General features: G+C 35.9%; 3 protein-coding genes across 7 annotated transcripts in view; 1 reads left to right on the top strand and 2 right to left on the bottom strand.

Annotated features, from left to right (window-relative positions):
* The window catches only part of LOC139747200 (uncharacterized), a 58,482-nt gene extending 49,102 nt beyond the window's left edge, over nucleotides 1-9,380 (bottom strand). Inside the window, exons 1-2 of the mRNA XM_071659212.1 lie at nucleotides 9,248-9,380; nucleotides 5,537-5,646 (exon numbers count right to left, since the gene is read on the bottom strand). The gene's annotated coding sequence lies outside the window, so the exon portion shown is untranslated. The remainder of the gene's footprint in view (nucleotides 1-5,536; nucleotides 5,647-9,247) is intronic.
* Nucleotides 1-14,112, top strand: part of LOC139747201 (long-chain-fatty-acid--CoA ligase ACSBG2-like) — a 32,218-nt gene extending 18,106 nt beyond the window's left edge. For both annotated transcript variants that reach the window (XM_071659214.1, XM_071659215.1), the window contains exons 9-14: nucleotides 4,273-4,379; nucleotides 5,890-6,038; nucleotides 7,224-7,352; nucleotides 7,488-7,684; nucleotides 9,285-9,482; nucleotides 10,740-14,112. In XM_071659214.1, the coding sequence (XP_071515315.1) occupies nucleotides 4,273-4,379; nucleotides 5,890-6,038; nucleotides 7,224-7,352; nucleotides 7,488-7,684; nucleotides 9,285-9,482; nucleotides 10,740-10,935 (976 nt within the window). In that variant the 3' untranslated portion in view covers nucleotides 10,936-14,112. The remainder of the gene's footprint in view (nucleotides 1-4,272; nucleotides 4,380-5,889; nucleotides 6,039-7,223; nucleotides 7,353-7,487; nucleotides 7,685-9,284; nucleotides 9,483-10,739) is intronic.
* LOC139747202 (protein Star-like) overlaps nucleotides 12,395-22,448 on the bottom strand; it is a 37,230-nt gene continuing 27,176 nt past the window's right edge. For all 4 annotated transcript variants that reach the window (XM_071659220.1, XM_071659218.1, XM_071659217.1 and 1 more), the window contains exon 7: nucleotides 12,395-22,448. This exon is cut by the window's right edge and continues 16,436 nt beyond it. The gene's annotated coding sequence lies outside the window, so the exon portion shown is untranslated.

Here is a 22,448-nt window from a genome sequence, read left to right as displayed (position 1 = left end):
TTATTTGATATGTATGGCAACTGAGAGGTTGATTACATTGTAAATACATCTCCCAATCATTTGCTCTCCTTCCTTGTAACAGAACTGCCAACCTTGTCAAACAAAAAAGGAAGAGACAGATTGCAAAAATAAGTCATTTTGAGTAAAAAAAGGCATTTTTCAAAACAAAACTTACCGACACGCACAATACAGGCTGCACTTTCAATACAGAAAATTATGATGTCCAGTGCTCAAGCTGTTACCTCCACTTGTTTATTTGCCTGTAGATAGTCCACAGTTCTTCACTTTAAAAGCAGCAAAGTATCTAGTCAGTAGTGTTTCATTTTTTGTTCTACTGTTTGTTTGTCCACACATATTCAGTCCTGGCTGGAGAGCTTTTCGTTATAAGCAGCGGTTGCCTGTATGCACTTCTCCAGATGTCTTTCACTGAACTTCACTTCATGACAACTTTTTTTTTAGCACGGCTATGTCTCTTGACCACACATTGTAGGGCCACTTCCTGGTGTATTCTGACTGAAAAGTTTGCTTCTTCCTGCTTGATTTTGTATCCATAATCTATGCCATGATGAAGTGACTTCAGTGTACTGTAGCTCACCGTTGACTTGCTTGATGATGCATAGTATGATATGCAATATGAACAATGGCAAGTCAAAACATTAAAACATGAAGACCAAATTTTCCCAAGTGTGAGATGGCTGTAACATTTCTACCTCTTCAAACTCTTCCATTATGAATTGGTCATTGTCTAATTGATTTCTCATATTATATCACCTTTTAAATGTCTTACATAAACATGATTTGGCATTTGTAGTGGTAATATGAAAATTTTTACTTGTTTGTTAGAGATTGGCGGCACTATTTGTAGGAAAGGATCAGGTTTATACATAGTAGTTCATTTTATTCCTGTTAGTTTATGGTTGAGGCCAAAATAAACTGATGTAATGATGTAACTTATGGGCTGAGGATTTGATTATCTAGCAAAATTTTTTTGTTATTCCTCATCTGTCAGTGCTTGAAAATCTTAGTAAATTAAATTTTACTACTTTAGAAGGGAACTGGTAATTTCTTATTCACTCCTATACAAGATAATTTTATGTGAATTTTTGAAGCCTCAGGAGGGCCTGGCCTAGGAATAGGACTGGCCTGGTTACAGAACCTAAAGATATGATCGGACAGTAAGACAGACCATGCAACAATTTGTGTCATGTCATTTCTGTGAAATGGTCAGAAACTGACCAATGTCTGACTTATTCTGTACACTGCATTAGTATTTGCATGCTCAATGACGATATACACTATATATTGAATAGTGCACCACTATGAACTTCCCATACATTACATACAGTGAACATGAGACCAGAATTTCAAAAAAATGTATTTTACTATGAAAAATCGTTCTGCCATATTTATCTAAAAAGTAATAAATACAGCAGAAATATAATGGTTGGCAGCTCTGTTGTAAGTACCACCCAAAGGCCTCTCATTTCTCTTTCACTAAAACCTTTTCTTCAACTACACTTCAAAAATAGATTACATGAATAGATTACATCCGATTTAATGAACTTTCAGCATTAATGGGCTCCTTCCCACTATTAGTCCATTAAATCGAGGATTTACTGTACTTTACAGTATAAACCATGTTCTTAAACTCATTTGGCTAACTTATCATCACATTTGGTATGCAGAGAGTAAAAATGACTGATTGATTATTTTATGATATAAAATTCCCAGTGATAAAGAGTCAAAGGTATTATGAAAAACTCAGTTAAGGCTTAGAACTCAAAACAATAATTCAGTCAAAACTAAAGGGTAGAGGTTTATCAGAATATTAAAAAAAAATTTGTAGTCTTGTCAGTTAATGAAAAAATGAAAGTGGACAAAAAAGGAAAATGATGAACTAGTATTTGTTTCTGCATTGACATTTAGATTTTGGTATGAATACCAAGGTGCTAATTGTTATTACTATTGACATACAAGTCATTCCTGTATACCAATGAAATACACTTTCCAATTTTAGTCACAGCAGGAAAAGGCAACCTGTACAAGTTTGGCCATAGTTTGCTAACACCATTTGTCATACTACCTCATCATGTATGGATAACTGATTATTTATTTTATTTATTATACTTTGTCACTGTCTCCCGCGTTAGTGAGGTAGCGCAAGGAAACAGATGAAAGAATGGCCTAACCCACCCACATACACATGTGTATACATACACGTCCACACACGCACATATTCATACCTACACATTTCAATGTATACATATATACACATACACAGACATATACATATATACACATGTACATAATTCGTACTTACTGCCTTTATTCATTCCCGTCGCTACCCCGCCATACATGAAATGACACCCCCTTCCCCCCGCACGTGTGCGAGGTAGTGCTAGGAAAAGATAACAAAGGCCACATTCGTTCACACTCATTCTCTAGCTCTCATGTATAATGCACCGAAACCACGGCTCCCTTTCCACATCTAGGCCCCAAAAAACTTTCCATGGTTTATCCTAGACACTTCACATGCCCTGGTTCAATCCATTGACAGCACATCAATCCCGGTATACCACATCGTTCCAATTCACTCTATTCCTTGCATGCCTTTCACCCTCCTGCATGTTCAGGCCCTGATTGCTCAAAATCTTTTTTGATCAAGTAAGTAATGAAAGGGTATGAGAGTGAAAGGTATGAGAGATGTGTGGTAATAAAAAGAGTGTGGTTGAGAGAGCAGAAGAGGGTATATTGAAATGGTTTGGTCACATGGAGAGAATGAATGAGGAAAGATTGACAAAGAGGATACATGTGTCAGAGGTAGAAGGAATGAGAAGTGGGAGACCAAATTGGATGGATAACTGATATTCTAGTATTTTTTCCTGGTTGTAAATAAACTGCTTGTGATATGGGTATTGGTGCATACTAATAAAGTGTGTCTTCCCATTTGAATGAGGGTGGGAAGAAGCAACCCATAAAAGTACAACTAGTCCTAACTAACCGTACAAGTACAGGTACAGTCCCGTAAAGCTATTTGATAGTAAAAAGAGTTCAAGAAATGGGGAACCTTGAATGAAGGGTTTTCCCCCATGCTGAAGTAATAGGTAATTGTAAATAGGGAAATGCTGTACCCATTCTTGAACAGTAGTTCGTTTTGTTTTAGCAATTAAAAATTTTTATGATAGATATTGTGCATTTAGCTCACCCTGCCATATGGGTATTGATTAAACAACTTGAATAACAAACATTAAAGTTGTGGCCCCCTCCTCCTCACTTAGACAGTTTAGAAATGCTATCTCTTATCCTCTTGATTATTTAATCTGGAGATGACTGCAAAACAGTATTGCTTTTTTCATTCTATATTTCTTTCACCTTCATTAGACAGTGCCACATCTCCAATGTGATAATCAGTCAGAAAAACACTATTGCAATAGTGTAGTCTTTGTGATATTGAAATCCTGCCATGAAAAATGCATTGAATAATTGATAAGACATCTTTTTTAAAATGATTTACTTTACTATATTGTTGGAACTGTAAGGCAAGCAGAACTATGGACGTTTTGCATACCACTCAGATGGATGCACCTTGGTTAAGCAGTCATTTTACTTGTTGACCAAGATGTATTTGGACAATTTTTCATTTTATCCTGAATTGACACAAGTGGAGACTGGAGTACTGGGACTAATTGTACATATAAGAATATGTATGAAGTTAGTAAGCTAGGGTCCCGCATTGAGTTTTGCTCTCGTTCTTTAATTACCTGCTCTGTATATGAATTTAGATTTCTATAGTACAGTGACACTGTTTATTTATAATTCATAAGGTTTGTTCATAAGTTCCTCATTACAGTGATGTCTCTTATAGGAATATCAATTTTTATAGTCAAAAGACTTTCTAAAGAAACTCTAATGCCAGTCACCCCGCTGAGCCTTTCTTCTCCTGTCTTCCTTTACTATTACCCGTCATTTTGCTTTTATAAATGAGGCTGAGATTTAATGCCTTGCCAGAGTATATCAAGATATCTGTATGATAGGAAGACAATTTTTTATAAATGGTTATTCATGTTTTTAAGTTGATACTTATTGCTACTTAATTTTATTAATGCTTGTAATGTATTGTTGATCAGCTTCTTTTTACTTGATTAGATTGAAAAATTAGTATGAGAAATGCCATATTAACCCTGTAGATGCTTAGAACTGATTTTCATAATTAGTCTCTGTTTTACATGTGACAATGGTTGAGTTTTTTACTTTGTGCCTACTCTTTTTCAGATCTCTGTCATTGTATGAGAGTATGGCCAACTCTTTTGCCAAGATGCTAATTATCAACAGAATCAAGGCAGCTCTTGGCATAAACTGTTCACATATATTTATCTCAGGTTAGTTGTTGTCAAACTGATCATTCTCCAAATCATTTCATAAAGAAAAGTCGTGTATCATATTATTTTCTTGGGGTTTATATTGATTCATTATAAAAGTATGATTGTTTCCTTTACTTTGTCTTCACCAAGACTAGTTTCTTGATTCTTTTGAATAATGGTCATGAAAGGTAAAATTATTGAATTCAGAAGTACTGAAGGATGTCTTGCTATGTTATTAGACATTCCGTATTATTAGAAGCATTTATATGGTAGAGCAGTAATGATACACTTATAACGATAAAAATTCTGATTTTTTTTCATGGATATTCACCATTTTCCACATCAGCAAGGTGGCATCAAGAACAGATGACTGAGTCTTAGAAGGAAAAATCCTCACTTGGCCTCCTTCCCTGTTCCTTCTTTTGGAAATGTAAATGACGAGGGGATGATTTCCAGCCCCATGCTCCCACCCATTTTAGTCACTTTCTGCGACATGCAGGGAATACAGTTATTGATGGTGACATAGTGAGCCAGCACTTTGCTGCTTGTTACATTCCTCTCCATGGCCCAAAAAAAATGTTTTACCTCCTTGTCTTACCTACGTATGGGTTGCTGGCATCAATCTACAAATTGTTTCTCCTTTTCAAATATAACACTTGGAAATACGTAACTCGCACAACCCTTTTCTAAGGACCATGTTTTTGATGCTGAATTGGAATGGTGCATGGATGAAACTAGGATAAGAAGAGAGAGGAGTAGTATTTCTAGGGAAGAGAAAACTGAATCTTTTGGTACTGAGCAAAACTAGACCCAAAGCTGGGGCTTCTAAATACTATGTGAAGCTGTAGTAACTTTTAAAGGTGCTTCTAACCCTGTAGTACCTTTATAATAATTTGAGGCTGATAGGTTACTTATTTTAAATGAATCTGGTAGCAGATTCGAGAGAGGAATTGCAGAAGCTGGTGTCTGACTTTGGGAGTTTGTGTGAAGAGAGGAAGATGAGAGTATACGTGAATATAAGGTTATTAGGTTTAGCAGTGCAAATAGACAGGTTAATTGAGATGTGTTTGAATTAGAAATTTGTTGGAAGTGGTGTTTTAATAGATGGGTACGGATATGTCAGTGAATGGAATACGTATATCCACATTGTGGCTACACCATAAGTAAAAGATTACCTTTATTGAGGTTGTATCATTGGAGTACCATTGCAGAGACGAATTCATGCCAAAGAGTCCATCTTTTCCGTGGTCCTTACTGTAGCACAGCCTTGAAGCTATGGAAATCCCTGGAAGAAAGATCCTTGAGTTTATAATGATAATAATAATAATGATGATGATATTAATAGTGACTAATGATAATAATAATTTTTTTATATTTTTTATTTTGCTTTGTCGCTGATAATAATAATGATAATAGTAATAATAATAATAATAATAATAATAATAATAATAATAATGATAATCATAATAATAATGATATAATAAATTGTTTACAGCAACATTGCTTTTTCCTCTGTCTTTCTTTTTAGGAGCTGCACCCATCTCCAAGGATGTATTGGAATACTTCATGAGCTTGGATATACCCATCATGGAGGCTTATGGGTTGTCTGAAAGTTTGAGTTTTTCTTCCATGTGTTTTCTTAAGCCACAAATGTTCAAACTAGGAAGTGTTGGCAAGGTAATACACTTCTACAGTGGAATAGGAAATGTCTAGGATTAAAGCTATTTCATATTCTCTCACCTTTATTTCTAATGAATATCCTTTCATGGCATCTAGATGGAAGATTGCTTTAGCACATGAATTTTATGCAGTACTCTTGAGTACATTACAAACAATTACTATGCTGCACTTAGTTGGTATGTGATATGGAACTTTTCTTATTAACCTTTCACCCCTGAGCTTGGTCTCTTTTTACATTCTCTCCAGCCTAAGTTTTAAAAAATAAAGAAAAAGTTAGTTGGCTTTATAACTTAATTCAACATAATGTTAAAAGGTATGAGATAAAAAAAAGAAAAAATTTTTTTCTTTGCAGATGTCATCCCCTAAAGCTTCTGAGCAGTCCAATAGTTTGTGAGCCATATTTTGAGCCTGTTTCCATCACTTAATTGTCATGACAGGGCCCAAAAGAAATATAGTAATCATCATTATATTTCTCTGAATAACAACCTTTCACCAAAATTGCTTCTCATTTCTCTCTTTGTGCTATGCCTTGTGAACACTTGAGATATTCCTTGGGAATGTCAAGTCAGGACTCCATAACCTCATCGTACTGGTATCAAACAAAGCTTTGATTCAACCATCCTTCTCAGCCAAGAGCAGGAGAATGGTAAATTCATTATATTTTCAGATATAATTACGTATTGCAACAATTGATACAGTGGAATATGTATTTCTCAAATAGATACATCAAATTTCTGAAGACTTCTTGGTCCCATGCATCTCATGTCTGTAATAATAATTTGTGCACATGGTTCAGTCCATTGACAGTATGTCGACCCCAATATATCACATCATATCAATTCACTCTATTCGTTGCCCGCCTTTTACTCTCCTGTATGTTCAAGCCCCAATTGCTCAAAATCTTTTTCACTCCATCCTTCCACCTCCACTTTGGTCTCCCACTTATCCTTGTTCCCTCCACCTCATTCTCTCCATATGTCCAAACCATTTCAACAAGCCCTCTTCTGCCTTCTCAACCACACTCTTTTTATTTCCACACATCTCTCATACCCTTTCATTACTTACATAATATTTAGAAAAAAAAAAAGTGATGCTTATTGAAGAAAATTTTTTCATACCATGTTTTTTATTTACTCTAAGGTCTTTTATACAACTGATCTAATAATTTTTTCCTGTAAACAGATACTTCCTCAAACCCTTGCTCGGCTGGAAAGTTTCAAGGATTGTCAGGAAGGAGAAGGAGAGATTTGTATGAAAGGACGAAATATTTGTATGGGATATTTACGAATGCCCGAGAAAACCAATGAAGCTGTGAGTACTTGCACTGACTCAAAGAATTGATTCCTAGAATATGACAAAATTTTCTGCTGCTAAAGTTTAGTATTTATGATTTAGTAAAACCAATAATATAAGGATGACTGAGGAATTTCATTCTATTTTATGTAGATTGATGATGATGGATGGCTGCATTCAGGTGACATTGGCAGTTTTGATGAAGATGGGTTCCTCTACATTACTGGTCGTATTAAAGAACTAGTTGTCACAGCTGGTGGGGAGAACATACCCCCAGTACTGATTGAAGAGTCAGTTAAAAAGGAATTACCATTTATCAGTTCTGCTATGGTTGTTGGAGATAAGAGAAAGTTAGTAGGTGATTTTTCCTGTTATTACTTTTGTCTATTACTGTAATTCTTTTTATTCCCTTTTTGTATTCTCTTATATTCACAGCTTGTTTATCATGATATAAAGTAGAAAAGTGTTCTACACTTTCACAAAAATATATGGTCTGTATTTCTTCCCATCAAAAATGGAAGGCATTAGTTTAGAATGAGTTCATGAACAGTCTTATGTGGGAAATAATTTTTCAGTTATTAAGGAAATCCTCATGAAACTTGAAATATTTGTGCACTGTCATGTGAAAATGTGTTGCTACTTATTGGGCTGAACTTCAAGATCAAGGTCAAATGATTGTCATTTCATAAATTTTGCGTGTTTGGTCTGCATAAATGGAATAATGATAGATGATAATAAATTTTATACCCAATTGATAATGATGGGAACATGCTCAAAGGAGTGTGATTAGCTACAGTAGGACAATGGCCTGGCCCATTGCGTTAGTGGACTCATATTAGTGCCTTTTATATTTCTGTATAGTTTTTTCTTTTTTACAAAGGGAAGTTATGTATCTCTTTGGATGTCCATTATGATTTCAGGGGCATTCCTTATTGATACTATTTCCCTATCAAGAAATGAAAGTACTGTTAGTGTTACTGAACTTTTCTACTACTTTTATAACAAAAAAACATAATTTCTTTATTTGACACTTGATTTCCTTAGAAAGCATTTTGGACAATGAAAAATATTTTGTTCCTTTTCATAAATTTGATGCACTTGACTATTACTCTTCCCACCCACGTTGTACTGGAAAGAATATGACTGTAACTGTTCACTTAATGTTCAACTAATTTTCTGTGTATATGTGCCTTACTCAAGTGCTTAACCAATATGTGGAAATATCCAGTCCCACCTTGATCTTAAGCTCTTTTATGAATAGGTAACAAGTAACTATTATGACCTTCCAGTTCTGCAATATTTATAATACTTCACCTGTGTATGTACAACTGCAAGGCTGCCTTAATTCACTGAAACTAATTTTTATTTATTTGTATTTTTTCATGCATCAATAAAAATGTGAATAATATATAATATTATACTTATCAAATAGTAAAACTTAAAACCAACAAAGATATAAACTGAGCGTGTTTATTGTTGCTCTAAGTATTAATGACTGGTAAGAGATATGGGGAGGGAGTGGGCCCCCTGAAATTGACAAAAATAAATTGGCTCGATTATAGTAAGAAAAGTTTGATGTACATTTCAAACATTAATATATGCCTGTAGACCCAAAAATGGATACTGTAGACTGGAAAATAGATTTCTAGTAATTTATTAAGGTTAACTACTCATGTTTAGTCTCATATACATCATTGTAATTGGGTAGCTCAGTTCCTTTAATTGTAAACAATGCCCTCTTGCTAAAATACTCTTATGTTTATAAGATCAGTAGTTCTAATTTAGGAGACATGCTGTTTTAGAAAGGAATTTTCCTGAAGTACCATAATAGTCCTAAGCTGTAGTGGTTATCAGCATTTGTGCAGAAGGCAACCATTCTTGTTTCTATGTAATCAGTGATATTACTGTCTTACCTCAAAAATTATGCTACTATGTTGGTATTTCCCCCAGGTACTTGTCAATGCTCTTGACTCTGAAGGCTGACATTGATGAGAAAACTGCTGAGCCTCTTCAGACCTTAACTCCAGTTTGCCAGGCCATGATGAAGGGCATTGGATTGCATATACAGACAGTAGGAGATGCTTTAGCTGAAGTGGACAAGAATCCCCAAGGAGCTCTAGCTTCTGCAATACACGAGGGAATTCAGAGGTAAGCTCTAAAACTTATCAGAATTAGATGAAGTAGATGAAGCAACAGATTCATTTAATGGATTGATGAATGAAGGTAATGTTAATTGGTGAAAATAATTTAGCATCACTTTCACAATTTCTGCAGAGAGAATATCAAAAAAATCCATAACCCTTGGGAATAAGCAATGTTTTGAATTTAGAGATTTTAGTAACTTCAGAAATATTGCAGATTATCTTCTGAATGCAGATATAACAGAGTAGTAAGCATTCCTATTGAAAGTTTAATTTTTGTTTGCCATGTCTGTAAATTCTTTATATTTGTTCACTGTTTTCCATGTTAGCAAGTTAGCACCTGGAATGGATGGGAATCGCCTCATTTGGTGACAACCACTCTCTAAATGTCATTTATAATGCAGTGAATCCACAGCTAAACCTTGATAATTTCATATTCCCTGGTTCAGCACATTAACAGTACTTTGCTTTTTCCTTGGATACCATATCAGTCCAATTCACAATGTCCCCTGTGCACCTCTCACCCTCCTGAATTCTCAGACCTTAACAACTCAAAAACTCTTTACTCCATCTTTCTATCTCCTGTGTATCTCCCTCCCTCCTTGTTACCTCCACTTCTGACACCTATATCGTCTTAAAATGTCTTTCTTTGCTCATCCTCTTGATTTTTCCAAACACATGTGTAAACCCTACCAAGCACTCTCAGTTATACTCCACTTCCTACAACTCATCTTTTCTACACTGCCTTTCCTTATCCAATCAAACTTCCTCTCACCATCTCTTTTTTGCCTCTTTCTTGCCTGTTAAAATTCCCAACCATGCCTTTTGGTGTTGATCCCTTTTGTTTAATAGAATATTAGATAAACATTTACCAAAATTATTTATTGGAAATTTATGATCCAAGTTAGTAGTAATCTAGAAAATGCTGGACTACAGATTTTTTTATGTTTATGTATTTTCAAAATATGGGTTTTATACATTGCACATATTTTAGATGAGAGTCTTTCTAAGTTAAGGCAGGGGTACTTGAATATTCAAATGCTCTTTTGTCCATGCCAACATATTTTGATTGACTGCAATTCTTTACTTACAAGCAAGTTTTTTTAGATTTCTTTCTTGAAGAATATCTATATGTGTGCATGTGTGAGGTTTTAGATATGAGTTAATACATAAGATTTTTTATCTTGCCTTTTTTTCATGAGGTGAACACAATGTTATCCATGATGAATTACTTTAACTGACATATCTACTTTTCTCTCCCAAGGTACAATCAAGAGCATTCAATATCAAATGCTCAGAAAGTACAGCGCTGGGCTCTCTTACCTCTAGACTTCTCTCAGCAAACAGGAGAACTTAACAACACTCTTAAGTTAAAAAGAACTTTTGTAATGGACAAATATAAAGATATAATTGACTCTTTGTACAATACACCAGATCCATGGAAACCAAGTAAACTTTAAAGAAAGTTATTTTGTATATATATGAAAATGCTACAGACAGAGTTGTAGGCTGGTATGTTATCCATTTCAAATGCTGTTTACTTGAAGTATATTATCCTTATCTTCACAGAATGACTGTTGAGCTTGCATTGGAGAACCACATTACTATGGTGTCTTTTTTATTTTGCTTTGTCACTGTGTCCCGCGTTAGCGAGGTAGCACAAGGAAACAGACGAAAGAATGGCCCAACCCACCCACATACACATGTATATACATACACGTCCACACACTTAAATATACATACCTATACATCTCAACGTATACATATGTATACACACACAGACATATATATATATATATATATATATATATATATATATATATATATATATATATATATATATATATACACATGTACATACTTCATACTGTCTGCCTTTATTCATTCCCATCGCCACCCTGCCACACGTGAAATAACAACCCCCTCCCCTTGCATATGCGCGAGGTAGTGTTAGGAAACGACAACAAAGGCCACATTTGTTCACACTCAGTCTCTAGCTGTATATATATATATTTTTTCTTTTTTTTTGCTTTGTCGCTGTCTCCCGCGTTTGCGAGGTAGCACAAGGAAACAGATGAAAGAAATGGCCCAACCCACCCCCATACACATATATGTACATAAATGCCCATACACGCACATATACATACATATACATTTCAGTGTATACATACACATGTACATTTTCATACTTGCTGCCTTCACCCATGCCCATCGCCACCCAGCCACACATGAAACAGCACACACACATACACCTCGAGTGAGGTATAGAGTGAATTGGAATGATGTGGTATATAAGGGTCAACGTGCTATCAGTGGACTGAACCAGGGCATTACAGTGAAAGAAGGCCTTGAAATGAATACTACCCAGAGGCAAATAAGCAGCAGGAATCTGTGTGAGAGAGACTCGGGAGTTGACATCATCCCTAACCTGTCACTAAAGTTTGGTTACAACCCCTAAAACACAAAGAGATTAAACAAAAGGTCCAGATGAAAGTAAAGAAGATAGGATCAAAATAAGAAAGCTGGAGGCCTTAAATTTGCCCAGCATGGAAAAGAGAGTATTAAAGGGTGACCTAATCACAACTTTCCAGTTATTAAACCAAAATGATGATGTACGAAGAACAGTTCTTGAAAAGATGTAGGGATAGAATGACCATAGGATATAATATGAAATAAGCAAAAACATGTCAAAAATTATTTTCTCACCGTAAGAGAGAATAGACTGAAAAAATAAATGATGAAAGCATACAAAAGTTTCAAAAACTGTATGATAGTGAAGAAGGTTTAAGAGATGGGCCTCATGAGTGTAATACTCCTTATCCTTACAATACAAACAGATGATTATACATAATTACACATGTACAGCCACACACACACACACAAAGGGTTTCAAAGAATGGAGAAATAAAACGATTTGACTAAGAAAATAAAAAGCTTGTATTTTGCAGTTTTCATCACTTAAGTGAACACTTTGAGTTGCTTAGCTTATCTAACTATTCACATACAGTAGGAACATATAAAATTAACTGTCTGAGATGCATTGTAACTACTGGTAATAACAATACCAAACTCTCACTGGAAGGGTTTAGTATTTACACTTAAAAGTGAATCAAACATTCTTTGAAACGTAGAAATATATGAGATAATCACATTATAACCAGTTGAAATGATGAATAGCATCAGAATATCAAATCTTTCTTTTTGAAGGTTTTGACAATGTCAGTTAGAAGTTAATTAAATAGTTTGAGAACAAAGTTACATATGAATATTTAGATAACTTTACAAGATTAACAGTGAAAATATACTGTATAACTAGAATTTCCAGAAATCACAACTACAACCAGTTCTTAACCATAGACAATATGACGGTTGTATTATATGTAAGCATAAAATTTGCGTAGTACATTTAGATTTAATTTTACATCACTGCCAACCACTGAATAGATTATATACTTGTGTGTGCGTGTGTGTGAAGGCATGCTTTAAGGATAGAATGGAGAGAAGGAACCTGGAGTTAAACTGGAGTATTACATTAAAAACATGAGGCACCAATATAACCATGCTAGATGTTTAATTGTAAGTAAAGTATTACTATCCATTGCCAGGTGCTTCAATTTCTTTTAAACAGCATTATCATCAATGACAATTGATTAGTGACCACATGACAACTAATTATGGTCCAAAAGTTACACATTAACTTGGTACTAAAACAAAAACTAACACAAGTAAAATGTTTAATCATGCTTTTCAGGCAATGCCACCTCTGATTGCTAAATTGAAATGAAAGTATACAAAATATCAATTTGGTTACAAAAGAACAAACTAGTAGTATAAAAGGAAAAATTAGCTGTGAAAGTGTGCAATTGTGCCAAAGTAGCAATATGAAGTAATCATAATATATGAGCTCTGATAGGATAAAAATAAATACCTCACTGGGGTTACGATGATAACTAATAATCTAGAAAATAGAGGTGCCTAAACACATGATTAAGCATCATCTGCTTCTTAAAGGAACTCACAGATGTTATGAAAATATACAGGTATATACTCAGCATAGTTTTTAAATCCATGTTCAGACTGAGTTTGGGGCTGTGCCTACATACAAAGACATGTAAACACTAAGCAGTTCACTGAAAATTGGCCAAACATTTTTACTTTTTCAATGCCTGGCTTGATTTTAGCTTCTGACTGCTATATAATGTTAAATATTATGGGTTCTCTGTAGAGAATGTAATTGACATTGTGCCACCATAACTTTATCTTGCCATCAAATTAAATTTCACTGATACGGTTTTCATCTGAAAATCTATTGACTTCTGGTTATTGACTTATTTAAGGTAGTTCATTTGATGTTCGTGAAGGTGCTAGATTGCAAGAATTTTCTTTGAAAACTGTCTGAAATGTGCAATATGCTTCATTTGCCAGGAGAACATCTCCATATCAGGCTATCCCATGAAGAATTCCCAGGGAGACCATTGAGTTTTCAAAAATATTTGTTAATGAATAAAACAAAAATAATTTCTTGACATTAATATGAATATGAATCATGCCACAAAAGGTATTTTGATAAAATAATGGTTGCTGTATATATGAAATTGATATAAAATATTTCAGTGCACTAATGCTCTCAAAATGAACCAGTTACTTATTTTTTTCCTCTTAGCTATGCTAAAAAATAAAGCAAAAATGGCACATATACAATAATCTGAAATACCTAAAAGTCAGTTTATTGAAGTAAGCATATACAACACCCACTACATTCTTAATCCCAGTTTACATTCATTTCTGAATGACAGCAGGAAAAAAGAAAGGTATAATCCAATGCTTGATAAGTTGTTCTCTATTTTATGAAACTTACTTCTATGGGAACTTTTAAAAGTTACTTTTTAATAAACCACATCACTGCTTATATTAAGGGTATTCTTATTTAGCGGCATTTGTCCTATTAGCTATTTACAAAAGACCCAAGTTGCAGCAGCCTTCTGGTCTGTTACCTATTCTATATCTATTCACATGTAACTTATATATTATTCCTTACACTTTCAGTTAGGAAGGAAAGCAAAATCATAAGCAAACTCTTCTACCACTGCATATTTTCATAATCAGCATCGTTCATGCATTGCTTGAAACTTTTGCAAACGGTTACTGTAAATTTCATTTACCTTAAAATATGATACAAATTAGTACTTTTGATACTGTACAGTATAATGGGAAGAATTAAAAAATCTCTTCCCACAAAGCCATCTAAACAGGTCAGAGAGCAAAAACTTGGGAGCATTAAATGGAAGAGAATAGTAACAGTACATCAAATTTAGTGACAGTTACCTCCTACTGCAAAAATAATACATTTGACATCCACAGAAATATGCTTACATACAGATGACCTACACCACATGAAATACAGCAGTTTCATCCAGCACAGAAGAGTTTCCTTCTATGATTTCAATTTCTAACATAAAAGATTTTTCTACTTATTTATATTACCAAGTTCACAAATTGTCAACAGACATTTTAGGTGTTTAATACTGAACTTTACAATAATGGGTAAAAGGAGTTCATAGCATAACCACATTGGGAGTTTGGGAATGACTTTGATCTGATACATCACATGTACACTGGGTAAAGGAATAATTTTTCTAAGATGAACACCTTGGCCAATCAATGCTTAATGTGCTAAAGATTCAAAATTCAGCAAGTACCTTTAGTTCCAGCAAAATTTCCCTGTCCAAATGATGTACCCTAAGAATTCTGGGAACATGTTTCAGCATGGTTTCTGTCTGTCCTGCCCATTGCAAATCCGTGTTGTTCTTTGCTCCAAGGATCTTTCTTGCTCTCTGTACCTGAGCCTACCAACTATCCTACAATGCCCTGTATCCAGCATAAATGTCCACTCCAGATGAAATCGACTACTCCCTCTAATAGACCCTCAGTAATTGTCCACATCACTCTGCTGTTTAATGCTAATGCCATTTTACACAGCATCCCCTAGGCCTGTATCCAATTCGATGTCAGCACTATATAACATTCCTCAAGCAGCCAGACACTACTACTTTTATTTTTGAATTAGCTGAGACAACATGAACAACTGAATGCCCTAATCATTACCACTATACATATACAGAAATTTTATTATCTTATTATACTTAGTCGCTGTCTCCTGCATTAGTGAGGTAGCACAAGGAAATGGATGAAAGAATGGCCCAACGCACCCACATACACAAATATATACATAAACACCCACACATGCACATATACATTTCAACGTATACATACACAAACATATACATATATACATGTATACACATCCACACTTGCTGCCTTCATCCATTCCTGTCGCCACACATGAAATGGCACCCACGCGCATGTGCGAGGTAGTGCTAGGAAAAGAGAGAAAAAAAAAGGCCACATTCGTTCACACTCAGTCTCTAGCTGTCATGTGTAATGCAAATGACACACATGTAGATATATATATACTATATTTATTTATTTGTTTATTTTGCTTTGTCGCTGTCTCCTGCGTTAGCGAGGTAGCGCAAGGAAACAGAGCATCAGATTGGGGAAGAGCAGTGTGGTTTCAGAAGTGGTAGAGGATGTGTGGATCAAGTGTTTGCTTTGAAGAATGTATGTGAGAAATATTTAGAAAAGCAAATGGATTTGTATGTAGCATTTATGGATCTGGAGAAGGCATATGATAGAGTTGATAGAGATGCTCTGTGGAAGGTATTAAGAATATATGGTGTGGGAGGCAAGTTGTTAGAAGCAGTGAAAAGTTTTTATCGAGGATGTAAGGCATGTGTACGTGTAGGAAGAGAGGAAGGTGATTGGTTCTCAGTGAATGTAGGTTTGCGGCAGGGGTGTGTGATGTCTCCATGGTTGTTTAATTTGTTTATGGATGGGGTTGTTAGGGAGGTGAATGCAAAAAAAAAAAAGAAAAAAAAAATTATTTTTTATTTTGCTTTGTCGCTGTCTCCCGCGTTTGCGAGGTAGCGCAAGGAAACAGACGAAAGAAATGGCCCAATCCACCCCCATACACATGTATATACATACACGTCCACACACGCAAATATACATACCTACACAGCTTTCCATGGTTTACCCCAGATGCTTCACATGCCCTGATTCAATCCACTGACAGCACGTCAACCCCGGTATACCACATCGATCCAATTCACTCTATTCCTTGCCCGCCTTTCACCCTCCTGCATGTTCAGGCCCCTATCACTCAAAATCTTTTTCACTCCATCTTTCCACCTCCAATTTGGTCTCCCACTTCTCGTTCCCTCCACCTCCGACACATATATCCTCTTGGTCAATCTTTCCTCACTCATTCTCTCCAAGTGCCCAAACCATTTCAAAACACCCTCTTCTGCTCTCTCAACCACGCTCTTTTTATTTCCACACATCTCTCTTACCCTTACATTACTTACTCGATCAAACCACCTCACACCACACATTGTCCTCAAACATCTCATTTCCAGCACATCCATCCTCCTGCGCACAACTCTATCCATAGCCCACGCCTCACAACCATACAACATTGTTGGAACCACTACTCCTTCAAACATACCCATTTTTGCTTTCCGAGATAATGTTCTCGACTTCCACACATTCTCCAAGGCTCCAAGGATTTTCGCCCCCTCCCCCACCCTATGATTCACTTCCGCTTCCATGGTTCCATCTGCTGCCAGATCCACTCCCAGATATCTAAAACACTTAACTTCCTCCAGTTTTTCTCCATTCAAACTTATCTCCCAATTGACTTGACCCTCAACCCTACTGTACCTAATAACCTTGCTCTTATTTACATTTACTCTTAACTTTCTTCTTTCACACACTTTACCAAACTCAGTCACCAGCTTCTGCAGTTTCTCACATGAATCAGCAACCAGCGCTGTATCATCAGCGAACAACAACTGACTCACTTCCCAAGCTCTCTCATCCACAACAGACTTCATTCTTGCCCCTCTTTCCAAAACTCTTGCATTCACCTCCCTAACAACCCCATCCATAAACAAATTAAACAATAATATATATATTATCCCTGGGGATAGGGGAGAAAGTATACTTCCCACGTATTCCCTGTGTGTTGCAGAAGGTGACTAAAAGGGGAGGAAGCGGGGGGCTGGAAATCTTCCCCTCTTTTTTTTTTTTAATTTTCCAAAAGATGGAACAGAGAAGGGGGCCAGGTGAGGATATTCCCTCAGAGGCCCAGTCCTCTGTTCTTAACGCTACCTTGCTAACGTGGGAAATGGTGAATAGTTTGAAAGAAAGAATATATATATATATAGGTATGTATATTTGTGTGTGTGGACGTGTATGTATATACATGTGTATGTGGGTGGGTTGGGCCAGTCTTTCATCTGTTTCCTTGCGCTACCTCGCTAACCCGGGAGACAGCGACAAAGCAAAATAAATATAAAATAAAATATATTTTATTTATATTTATTTTGCTTTGTCGCTGTCTCCCATGTTAGTGAGGTAGTGCAAAGAAACAGATGAAAGAATGGCCCAACCCACCCTCATACACATGTATATACATACACGTCCACACACGCAAATATACATACCTATACATCTCAATGTATACATATACATACACACACAGACATATACATATATACACATGTACATAATTCATAGTCTGCTTTTATTCATTCCCATCGCCACCCCGCCACACATGAAATAACAAATCCCCTCCCCCATCATGTGTGCAAGGTAGCGTTAGGAAAAGACAACAAAGGCCACATTCATCCACACTCAGTCTCTAGCTGTCATGTAGTGAATTGGAATGATGTGGTATTCCTGGGTCGACGTGCTGTAAATGAACTGAACCAGAGAATGTGAAACATCTGGGGTAAACAATGGAAAGGTTTGTGGGGCCTGGATGTGGATAAGGAGCTGTGGTTTTGGTGCATTATACATGACAGCTAGAGACTGAGTGTGAAGGGATGTGACCTTTTTAGTCTGTTTCCTGGCACTACCTTGCTGAATCAGGGGATAGTGAAGTTGATTCCTGTGGGCGGGGTGGCTCCAGGAATTGATGAAGGCAAGCAAGATGAATATGTACAAATGTATATATGTACATGTCTGTGTATGTGTATATGTATGTATATGGGCGTTTAAGTATATATATGTGTATACGAGTGGATGGCCCTCTCTTCATCTGTTTCCTGGCACTACCTTGCTGATGCGGGAAACAGCAGTCAAGTATAATAAATAAATATAAATAAAATATATATAAATACAACCACACACCCTAACCTAAGCCATGTAACCATAACTATTTCACTGACCAGCCCCAAGTGGTGCATGAATAGCTAAGTTAACTGTGGACTCCCAATGTCTCCCAGCAGCAGCTCATGCTGCACTTTGTTCAGTTGTATCTGACCAACCATAGCCACTTTGCATCATACCAGTTCTACCTTCACTAAAGTCCAGAGACTTTTTGATAACACCCATGGGTCTGTCTCTGGAGTTTCCCCGTCTGTGAGGTCTGGTTTGTTACAGCCGTGATTCTCCTGAATCAGTATCTAACAACCTCAGTTACCATTTCCCACCTGGTTACAGAATTTCAAATATAATAAATCTGCAGTGACATACTGTAACTCAACATTTTCATTACTGTGTTACCACAGTTCAGCACTATACTCTCTCACTCAGTACTACATTATATAGTGTTAAAATCAGTATAATGTCCAAGCTAGTACCATAGCCTTTGGAATCATTAATGTTAACAGAAATAAATTAGTAAGTGATACTTTCTAGTGATATTTCAAGGTACTTATTCAATTAGTTATGAATTTTGATAATTCCCATGGGGATTTTTGTGACATTTTCCAGTATGCTCCTGCTTAGTGAAATACTTACTCAATGGCATACTCTTCATGATATATTCATTCTCAGTGCTCTAATTTATCTAATACTCAGTCTTATAATTCAATTCAATGTTAGAACATGCATATACCTATCTTAAACAGTAGATAATGGACAATATATTGTTGACATAATCTTGTATTATCTTACAGTCTTGTGGTGTATTTACTTTTATGACTAAGGCTAGGCTAGGTATGTGAATCTTATTCTGTTTGGGAGACAAGTTACTTCTCCTTGACCCAAGTTCTCTCTGAGGGTTTATTTTCCTATTCTTTCCTGTCTGATGGTTTATTTTCCTTTTGAGGTACAGTATGTGTTTGTTTGCATGTATTTAGATAGAGATCTGTGCTCTTAAAATATACACACATAAAGTGCTTGTTTCATTTATCCATACTGCCCTCCCTTGCAGATCCCACACTTAATATTACTGCCATACTTTGATTGTTGCTACCTTGGTGTGGCTGAGATCAAGAACCTTTGTTGAAACACTGGAGTCTCACCCAAGAGTTTTCAGTACTGATGTACACACACACAGCAATCTCAGTAGGTTCCAAAACATTTAGTGAGAGTTATTTGGAGCTCTAACACACTTATTATATATTTCTTTCAAACTATTTGCCATTTCCCGCGTTAGCAAGGTAGCGTTAAGAACAGAGGACTGGGCCTCTGAGGGAACATCCTCACCTGGCCCCCTTCTGTTCCTTCCTTTGGAAAATTAAAGAAAAAAAACAAGAGGGAAGGATTTCCAGCCCCCTGCTCCCTCCCCTTTTAGTTGCCTTCTACAACATGCAGGGAATACGTGGGAAGTATTCTTTCTCCCCTATCCCCAGTATTATATATATAATTCACTTATATTGGGGAGAATTATGGGCATAAATCAGGGGAGAACATATAAGGTGCTCTAGGTGAGAACTAGTCAAGCAACAAGCAGCCAAAAATGTGTTTACCATATCATATCATTTTAATCTTTAAACTTCAAAAAAGAATACTGTGAAGCCTATTACAGCATAAACATGGGTGATTTTTCCTGAGAAAAAGACGTGAAATTTCGCCTTATCACCCAGGTATACTGGAATACACTGTCTTTGCATAAGTAAAATCTCCATCTCCCCTTTCGCCAGCACTATCATTTTAAATATCTCATTTCTTTTCCTGTGTGACTATACTTAAAACATCATTTTATACAATATGTTAACAATAATATAATATCAGAATTTGGGTTGTATTGCTACCATAAGTGGGATGGGGGAGAGAGAGAGAGAGGGAGAGAGAGAGGAAGAAGTGATGTTAACTCTATCCACCTCCTCTCCCACCACCATTACTAACCACTACTACCATCACCAACAACCACCACTATTCAAAAGTAACAGAAAATACACGGAACATAAACCTTGGGTGAAGTAGGGCGTGTATGAATGAGAAATTTACTGATAAGGGAGAGATAAGAAAGACTGGGAAGTGATTGCCATGTTTAAAAGCTATCTCCTCAGACTGGGGAGATAACTTTCTTTTTTTTTTAAATGTGATTATTGACCCGAGGAACTGTAGTCTTATTTCATACAGGAGCACAATAACTTTAATCCTTGAATCTAAAAGTTGTATTTCTTTTTATGTTTCTGGTAAGAAATATTATATTAATTTGTACAATAACATGCAGTTTTTTCATGCATACTAACATAGTAATATCGTTTTCACTATAAAGTGTTCATTGAATTCATTTCTCCTTTCATACAGTTATAATTTAGAGGGGGTAAGCTAAAAATAAGATAAAAATTGATTTGATAACTTTATCAGTTCAAGTTACATCTATCTCTAATTTGTTAAAACTTAACTGCTTTACCTGGCATTCTTAATTGTCACTTGTCTAGTTCTTGACTGTAGCACTTCATATGCATCCCTAACTTATGTACACTGTACGAGATAATGAGGTACTCAACACCAAAATTCTTCATATCTACTTGCTGTATACATGTTGATTCACCAAGTAGGACTTGGATTCTAATTTCCTTGACTATACACTTAATGCCTGAACTTTATATACTACTACTACTAATAATAATAATAATGACTAAGGTGAAATTTGCTTTTTGTACACCTGTCCAGTCTTTCAGTTCCTCAGTGCCATTGGATTTAAAGAGCATAGGACAGACTATCAAGTGGGGATGTATAAAGATATCAACAGGAGGAAAACTGAAATGATACTTATTTTGATAATCCATTCCTTTTCACATGAAGGAGCTTTGGCAGGCAATATAAAGGAACTTGTGTAACAGTCTCTCAACATATGATCTGTGTCTCACAATACTGAAAAGCTCAAATTCTTCTGACCAGTGATATGGACTCTCTTATCTGCTTCACTCATACACACACAATACCCATGCTGCACCCCTACCTTACTAACTAATGAAAAGTCCATCTTCAATTTTGCACAAACACTTCATCACAAATCAGAACATAAGAGGTAAATTAAGGAAACAAATCATACAGAAAATTTAGGGTAATAGCTGATGGGGCTGTGTCATATGAAGTTTTATCAGTTCCTCATGGAACAGTATCAGCCTCAATGCTCTTCATAATATTGATATCCAACAAAGACAAATATATAAAAGAAAGTCTAATATGATGCCTCTCATATGACAAAAGAGTAACAATGGTAAGCACACAAGGACAAAGAAAGAATACAAGAGGATTGAAACATTATATACATATGGGCAGAGGAAGAGCTCATGGAATTCAAAGAAAAGAAATTCGAATAGCTGTCTCACAGAGAGATACTGGATGTTATGGATGCACTCAGTGAAGGGCTAACAGGAGAAATTTGAGGAGACTTATGTAAAGACTTTGGAGAAATTGTAAATAAAAATGTACTATTTAGAGTATAGACAGATAAAATAACATTACATCTGGTCAAGTGATGAGCAGAGTGATAACAGAAACATCCACTATAAGAGAAAACATTTATGATGAAGCCACTCATTACATATTATCTATCTGTATCTCTGATGCCCATTCCCTCCAAGAACTCCCTTAAGGGAATGGCCACAGAAAAAGTCTCCATAACTGGTGAACTCATGTGGCACTTGTTCGCCTTAAGTGCCTC

Source organism: Panulirus ornatus, chromosome 67 (genome assembly GCF_036320965.1).
Source record: "Panulirus ornatus isolate Po-2019 chromosome 67, ASM3632096v1, whole genome shotgun sequence".
NCBI lineage: Eukaryota > Metazoa > Arthropoda > Malacostraca > Decapoda > Palinuridae > Panulirus > Panulirus ornatus.
The sequence above is the reverse complement of the archived record's forward strand: the minus strand, read 5'-3'. Positions and strand labels throughout refer to the sequence as shown.